We start from the raw sequence: 8,639 nt of genomic DNA on the forward strand, positions 1-8,639 counted from the left end.
GATCGGTGGGGTGGAAGAGAGCTGGGCAAACAGAATGCTCTGTGACATCGTGCCAGCATTGCAACATTCATTCTAGACACCAAATTTATCCCTTTATTTAGACGGAATGTGGCGTCGTACTACACCTTCTCAACCTTGCAAATTTCGGCAGAAGATGATCAAGTTTCACTGTTTCGGTGATGCTCATCAGCATCGCAACCGAGGGTATTTCCAATGAATTTTTTTTTTTTTTTTTTTTTGGGTGATTAAGGGTGTTTGGACCAGCTTTGTATACCTTAACTAATCTTGGGACCTTGGAACTATCGGTAGGCAAGAGGTTCTTGACTATCCCTATAGCAACCGAAAGGGACTCGCCTATTAAGTAATACACCTAGAGTCTCTATCGAACCACTCGATCACCCAGTGATAGTTTTTTCCAATGAAATTTGTCTACATCTGAATAAATGTGTCGGAAAAAACCAAATTTCTTGTGGTATCCAAAATTGTTCTGAAGATCCGAACTTTTGAATATAAAGATTTTAGAGGATGGTATCATGGTAATATTATCAGTACTGTTCACTTTAAGTTTTTTGTAGACAATAAGTACCTCTAGAGCTTTGAGGCTACAATAGTAATGCTTCATATATAATAATATATTATATATATATATAGTGCCATTTTGGTAAGAAAATTCTTCTTTAAAACCTCTATAAACTCATCCTACATTAAAAAAAAGCTGAAAAGAGTAAGACAGACGAGGAGAATTCTTATTTTACATGTATGGTGTGAGCAAAGGTAAGGAATTTCTTGAACTGTGAGGTGATGAAAGAAAATAATTATAGATGGCTGTTTGACCTGAACACGTTCGTGATAATTACCAATGCTTGGTGAATAAGCATATAAAACTACGTGGTGTCACCAAAAGATGCTACATAACTTTTCTACCCACCCAAACACACTTATGGAAATATATCCAAAATCAAAGTAAGAAGTTAAGTATCCAGAAACACATTACTATTCTAAGATTGAAACACACAATATATAACCAATCTGCGGTGATCAAGTGGTTCGATAGAGACTCTGAATGTATTATTTAAAAGGTCTTGAGTTCAAATCCCTCATCAATTGTTGCTAAGGGTGGCTAGACATTAATTTATATAATCAACCGTAATAGAGATTTGTAACGGCACAACTTGTGCGGAAGGTCGTTGAGTGGCCAACGGCGTTGATATATGTGGCATATTACGACGACATTTATCTATGACATCGAAACAAATGCAGTTGAAAAAGAGCAAATATTCTTACCTAATTAGAGAGGTATATCACCATCAGAAACTTAAAGTGAACATAAGCTTATAGCTTTAAGTTTTTGGCAAGAAACAAATACAGCCGGATAAATAACTGGTGATTATTCAACAAAAGCATATATTATATATATGTAGAGTGAATTCTGAGGCCTCTTTTTCTACTTTTACAAAGAACTTCTTGCAGGGGGCTTACCAGAAAAGAGAAGTAATTAATATATCACACTCTAAACATTCAAAGCTAAAAGCTAACATAGCTACACATAATATAAACTAAACTATATTGTAAAACAAAGAAAACATACACATCATCAAAGAGACTCAAAAATGTATTCTTCATCAACTAGGCCTACTATAATCTTCATATTGGCCTTGTATCCTTTTCCCCATGGCATTTCTCCTATTCCCGCCATTAATACTTGCAGTGAAGCCTTCTCCAGGTTGAAAAGCAAAAGAAACATCACACAATGCAAGAAATTACCCACTTTAGGGGTGAATTTGGGTGGAATTACTAGACAATGATGAGAGAAGAATTGACATTTTCTTAGGCACAAAGTACATTCTGAAATGGGGTGGCTCGCCTGGGGGGTGAACTCTTGAAGTACCTAAATGGTTGGCACCAGAGCCATCATCGGCATCAAGCTCCCAAATGGCTCATTGACCATTGACACTTACAATATCACAGCGAATCAAAACTTGGCTGCAGGCCCAGCCTTCAAACATTGAAATTGAAGTGATTGTTAGGAACAAGAAAACTGAATAGTTGATTCAAACCGTTATTTCACAATCTATGCAACAGATCTCTGCCTAGCGTGTACAACATTTCCAGATTGAACCATGTATGGCAGGTCGGTTACCTCGCCGAGGAAATGGCGCCGAGATGCATCCTCATATCTCCAGAATGTCGACAGTACGAGACCATAAACTTGAAAACTTTTGAGAGTCAAAGCATCGGAACATATAGGCATCATATGAGAATGGGAAGGAGCTAAACTATCGTCGTATCATCTGATAACGTTATCGAAATGTTTTAAAACGTTATTGGGTATAATTACAGGTACATGGGATTTTGAACAATGTGGGGTGGGGGATTTTCTTGCCCTTGGTGTTTATTACCAGATATTGTAGGGTTCATCCAATAAAGGCCAAGTCCTGGTATAACTTCATGTCAGTTGTCAAATTTGTTGGCTACATTCTTGGAACTGCTGGGGGATCATCGGAATTTGCCTCGGAAAAGTTTCAACACATTACAGTTTTCATACTCACCGGATTCTCGCAATGTTCATATTCACATTCACAACTTACAAGTAATAATCAACTCTCTTCTCAATTTAATATTTTTTTTTTTTTTTTTAGTTAATTTGATCATGCTAACCGATTCGACCCATTTATGTAACAGATGCTGGCGTTGCAGATAGGCCCAAAGGAAAAGACGATATAGGAAATACTGGAACATGTACCATCATTTTCTGGGATATTCTTTGCTTGCTGTGATCTCAATCAATATATTCCGTGGGATTTCAATTCTGAAGCCAGAGCATCATATTTGGAAATGGTCTTACATTGGAGTTCTAGAGTTTTGGTTTGATTACTTTGTTTTTTGAGATCTTTAGTTGGAAATGGAGAAACCGATCGACCTCCTCCAAAGGAAGCGCTGAAACTAACGTTGAAGTCACTGTTGTTTAATTTATTTCTTTTCAAATAAATTTGTAGTATTTTTCAATATTTTTTTTTTTTGTTTGTTTGTTTGGATTGAAGTTGATTTGTATTTTCTTTTGGAATCCAATTTGATTCACTTTTAAAGTTAATAGCTTATTAGTTGAAGGATGATGGACTTTAAAATTTGGTGCATTTTTTTTTTTTTTTTGGTTTTGAATTTCTTTTATTGTCTTCTATGCTAATATTTAGAATTTCTGTTTTAAAAAGTAATTAGACATATAAAAGTTGTTGTGACGATAACATAACATGAACAAGCCAATTTCTAGGTGATCGAGTGGTTCGATAGAGAATTTTGAATGTATTACTCAAGAGGTATAAGTTCAAGTTCTCGTCAATTGCTAATAGGGTGACTTGAGCCTTACTTAGGTGGTGTTTGTCTAAGCTATAAAAATAGCTTATAAGCAACAATTACTTATAAGCTAAAATTAACTTATAAGCATTTGAAATTTTAAGCAATTACGTGTGTGGTTAAAGTACTTATAAGTGACTGATAAGTAATTGACGTGTTTGGTAAAGTGGCTATAAGTACATTTTATTATAAAATACTAAAAAAGGTATTAATAAAACAATGGCATACTATGAAATTTTAAAATTAAATAAGGATAATATGATAATATACTTGGTCAAACTAGCTTATAAGCAAAGTGCTTATAAGCCAAAAAAAAAAAGTACCTCCCCCTCAACTTATTTTTTTTAGCTTATAAGCTCAACTTATAAGCTCAAAAAAATTATAAACAAACAGGTCAGCTTAATTTTAGAGCTTATAAGCAAGTTTGACCAGCTTATAAGCTTAGACAAACACCCCCTTAGTCGGTAGTATTAGGCTCTCACAGGATTAGTTAATGCTAATAGGGGTGGTTATTGGAGCTCTTGTCCGGTTGGTAGTTTTAGGCTCCTAGGGGATTAGTTGATGTCAATAAGGGTGGTCACTAAAGCTTTTACCCAGTCGGTAGTTCTATGCTTTCGAGGGATTAGTTGATGCTAATAGGAGTGGCCACTAGAGCTCGATCTTACCCGATCGGTAGTTTCAGGCAAGGTTTTAAAACCCGACCTGGGGCTAAGCCACCTGGTCATGTGTTTTACGGGTCGAACGGTCCGACCGGTGGGTGATGTCAGAAAAAACAAAAAAAACAAATTTTTTTTAAAAAAATACAAATTTTAATTTTTAATGGGTTTTTTACTTTTATTTTTCTTCTCTCCTGGTGTTGGTTTTGTCGAATAAAAATAGGAAATGGAGAAGAGAAAAGCTGAAAAGGGTTACTTTTAATTTTTAACTATTTTTTTTAATATTTTACTATAGCAACTCGGGTTATACCAATTAGACCGGTGGTTCGTTGGAAAAAAACCGGTTTAACCGCGGGTGAAAGTGGGTCAATTACTATTTCTGATTTTTAACATTAACCGACTCGGTCTAGCCACCGGTTCCCGATCAAACTGGTTCAACCGACCGAGCCAGGCCGAGTTTTAAAACCATGGTTTCAGGCTCTCGAGGGATTAGTTGAAGTGCGTCGTAATTGGAAAAAAAGAACAAATTTAATATAAATGATTTGGGTTTAGTTGATTGGCTTATGTCATCATACATGGTATTCGTAATCAATTTAAAAATCAGATTGGCATATTTACTTCTGTTATCTAATTAATTTAAAATGTTTTTGATTAATTTTACTAATAAAATATCTTACAAAACGCACCAATGTGAAGAAATAAAATTTTAAAATTGATTTTCTAAGGAAAATGATTTTTATTTATTTATTTGAATTTTTAATAAATAAAAACCACAATTATTTCACTCTTACAAAATATTCACTGATCCACAAATAAAATAAAAAATCTCTTTAAGTGAAAAAGCTTCTTCCACGTTCCCAGTTAAGAAGCAAAAAATGGCTGCTCCAGCGGTTGAAGGCGCAGCTGTCGCTGTGACAGCCCTCCGCTCGGTCCTACTCCGAGTCCGACAAGCGGCGGAGCGATCTGGACACCGGCCCGAACGAATCCGGGTCGTGGGTGTATCGAAAACCAAACCGGTTTCTCTCATCCGCCAAGTTTATGATGCTGGTCACCGTTGCTTTGGCGAAAACTATGTTCAAGAAATCATCGACAAAGCTCCGCAAGTACATTAATAAATTAAAAATAAATAAATATTTAGGTTGAGGATTTAAGTTTTAATTCTTGATTAGATAAGTTAATGATGTAATTATGTGGGTTGGTTGCAGCTTCCGGAGGACATAAAGTGGCATTTTATTGGGCATTTGCAGAGCAACAAAGTGAAAACGCTTCTGGGTATGTTGCATTTTGGTTGTTTATTGATGCTTGTATTGTTAAAATACTATATACCGGTTTTGAACTTGTGGCTGGAGGAATTCATTGAAAAAGAGAATTGTTTTGTTATAGTGAAGTGTTGATATAACTTCGTCAGATTTTTCCTATTAGTAAATTTATTGTGCGAGGAGCTCAATTCAGATTTTAGAGAACTCTATATATATTGGTGTGCTTTTATGTGTGGAAGAGTTGACAAAGTTTGCCAAACCTTGTCCCTTGATCGTGCTTAATTTGATTTGAAGCTGCTTGTTTTACAGTACATGAGAAAATTTATGGCAAGTGTTAAGGCTTTGTTTTAGTCATGCAGGTGGAGTGCCAAATTTGGACATATTTGAGGGTGTAGATAATGAGAAGGTAAAGATGTAATTCTTTCGACTTCTATTTCATGTTAAGAAGCTTTAAATAATTGGATATCAGCTGTGATAAGTTGAAAATATATTTTATTTACCGCTGTGATGTATCTTAGAAGTGTCTGATTGCAAGTCTAATAGAAATTATTAAAAAAAATTTAAGCAATTTTCATATGATGTAGCAGTTGCTCATTAAGACAAATGCTTATTTTATGCCTTTGTTATTTACAGATTGCAAATCATCTTGACCGAGGTGTTGCAAACCTTGGAAGAAGTCCTTTGAAGGTTTTTGTCCAAGTGAATACAAGTGGAGAAGCATGTGAGCAAATGTGCTAATCCTCATTATTGCATTCATTGCTTTCTAATTCAATCAGGGGAAGAACGACTTAACTATCTGTAACCTACTTGTTCATTTCTAAAGAGCCGAAGTACTAAGAAGACTACCTATCATTTCAGATGTCGTGCTCACTATGTTTTATGCATTCTTGCTGTTTCTACAAGTCATAGTACTGGATTTTTATACATTCTGAGTCTTGAATTTATTATTATCTACTCATAATTGTAGTATAGTCATTCTGACAAGTGCAACCTCTTTCCCATTTCCATTTCCAAGTTGGTCGCATGTATTTGTTAACCTTCTAGGTACATTTCCGGTATATTCCTCCATTCCATGTAACTTGTGCACAAAATTGCTTAACATTCTGTATACTTATTCGCCTTTCATATTGTTACTGGAAGTTGGAATACCCAGTTCATTAATTATTGTGGCTTTATTGCAGCAAAATCAGGCATTGATCCTTCAGGTTGTTTAGGGCTTGTAGAGTATGTGAAATTGCACTGCCCAAATTTGGCATTTTCAGGCTTAATGACAATAGGGAACCCAGATTATTCATCAACTCCTGAGAACTTTAGGGTAATGGATCCTGTATTTATATATTTTTTGCACTTAAAACATGGCATAAAATCCAAATGTGTTATTGCAGTTTTACTTATTGGTTTGTCCTTCCTGATATTTCTCCTTTGTCTCTGTTTTAATTTGGTGTTTTAATGCAACAGACTTTATTAAATTGTAGACTTGAGGTTTGCAAGGCGCTTGGAATGGCAGAGGATCAATGCGAACTGTCAATGGGCATGTCTGGTGACTTTGAGCAAGCTGTATGTAATGCTGACGGGTTTGAACTTACTAATGTAGTAAACTCCCATTCTTCTTGATGATTGAATGGCATCTTTCGTAGCTTGATTCTGTAATAAGCCACACTACAAGAAGTTCAAAATCTTGAATACCTTGATATTGTACCCTTCAAAGCTACGATAGGATCAAATTAGAAACCTAGTTTTGTTTATCGTATGAAGTTTGCTTCCCGAAACTTTTCATGCGAAACATTTCCAAAATAGTAAAATGCTAGGAGGAATTAGAAGTTCCAGTGAAGTGTTTGGATAAATAGTTGACAAATTCCTTTCAAACATCTAAACGACAAAATTACTTCTACAGCTTATGAGAACTGAGTTTCCCATGATTCTTGTCATCAAGTTCGAAATTTCTATAATGATAACTAAATATTGCCCTTTTTCCTGTAAGGTAAATATTAGATTTCTGGAACGTGTTTCTATGTCCTCCATTTTGTTTATCTATAGATTTTGATTGTGATTGATGGGTTTGAGTTTATGATTTATGCAGATTGAAATGGGAAGTACCAATGTCAGAGTTGGATCAACCATTTTTGGACCGAGGGACTATGCAAAGAAGCAACAGAATTAGTGTCAATTCTCCTGCACTTATGCATCTGCTGATGTGTTCACTGTACCAGCATGTAAACTATCAGAGTCAAAAGTGTTTATTCTTCTCTTTGTATCACTTCAAAACGAATACAGAAAAAGATTTTAACTTCTGCTTCTCATTCCAACTGGGTCAAGGCCAATAGATGCTCCGAGCATGATCTGGAGGCTGAAAGTGTGATACTGAGAAGTAACCTTACATAGAGTTGTATTTGATGGATCTTATCGGATGAGTTATTGGCTTGGCAAACTATTTTTAAGCCAAATTGATGCTACTTGGATTGTAAAGACTATTGCCATTTTGTTTTATTCAAAAGATATAAAATAAGGTTTCATATAATTCTTTGTATCACCTGTAACTTGCATATCTCTTTTTAAGCCCAAGAGGGCTTAGCCAGGTATGGGATTTGAGCACCCTTATAAACATTTACATAAAATCCAGTTTGGAACTCGGGTTTGCGAAAGTTCGGAAATTTCCTGATTATTGAAAAAAAAACTCTAGTTTCAAATTCCTATCTGCAAAATAGATCCATTTTTTAAGGTTAATATTACTTGGACAAATGAATCTCTAAACTTTTTCTAACAAACCAACGTGTCACCTAAATTGGTATTAATATGGCAACTGATAATTTTGATTAAATATAAACGATCATTCCTTGATAATAAATTATTGTTTTTTTATGAAGGAACAATCACTCCTTCATAGAGGAGGGTCATTTTTTCATAAGAAATTGTCATTTTGTGTGAATGAATGGTTATTCTTTTTTCATAGGTGATGTTCCTTAAAGAGGAACAATATTTTTTTTTATGAACAACTATTTCTTAAGTTTAGTAAAAATCATTTTGTACCTTAGGTGTAATGGAAGTTGTCAACTCAGTTATTACGTCAAAGTTTGTAAGAGGAATTTATCAATCTATTTTTATTATTTCTTAATTATTAAAAATATTGAACTAAAATTTCTTCCGATGGAGAGAATCTGCTTTAAGAAATTCATATTATAAGGTTATTCTATTATTCATTTAATAATTAAAAAAAAAAAAAACTCTCATCTTTAAATAAAACGAAAAATAAAATAAATTTATGTACCCGCCTCTTATCTAAAACCCCGGACACTGTCAGCAAAAACCTCAGTTTTTTCTTCACGAAAATGGCTTCACTTTCTCTCAAAACCAAATTTTTTCTCCATCCAAACAA

General features: G+C 34.6%; 1 protein-coding gene across 1 annotated transcript; it reads left to right on the forward strand.

Moving 5' to 3' along the window:
* Nucleotides 1-4,822: 4,822 nt before the first annotated feature.
* LOC116143248 (pyridoxal phosphate homeostasis protein-like) lies at nt 4,823-7,770 on the forward strand. The gene is made up of 7 exons (XM_031428699.1): nt 4,823-5,110; nt 5,213-5,279; nt 5,626-5,672; nt 5,900-5,987; nt 6,448-6,581; nt 6,725-6,823; nt 7,347-7,770. Exons 1-7 carry the CDS (start codon nt 4,883-4,885, stop codon nt 7,425-7,427), a joined length of 744 nt encoding a protein of 247 aa, XP_031284559.1. The 5' UTR covers nt 4,823-4,882; the 3' UTR covers nt 7,428-7,770.
* Nucleotides 7,771-8,639: the final 869 nt, after the last annotated feature.

Source organism: Pistacia vera, unplaced genomic scaffold (genome assembly GCF_008641045.1).
Source record: "Pistacia vera cultivar Batoury unplaced genomic scaffold, PisVer_v2 Contig427, whole genome shotgun sequence".
Taxonomy (NCBI): Eukaryota; Viridiplantae; Streptophyta; class Magnoliopsida; order Sapindales; family Anacardiaceae; genus Pistacia; species Pistacia vera.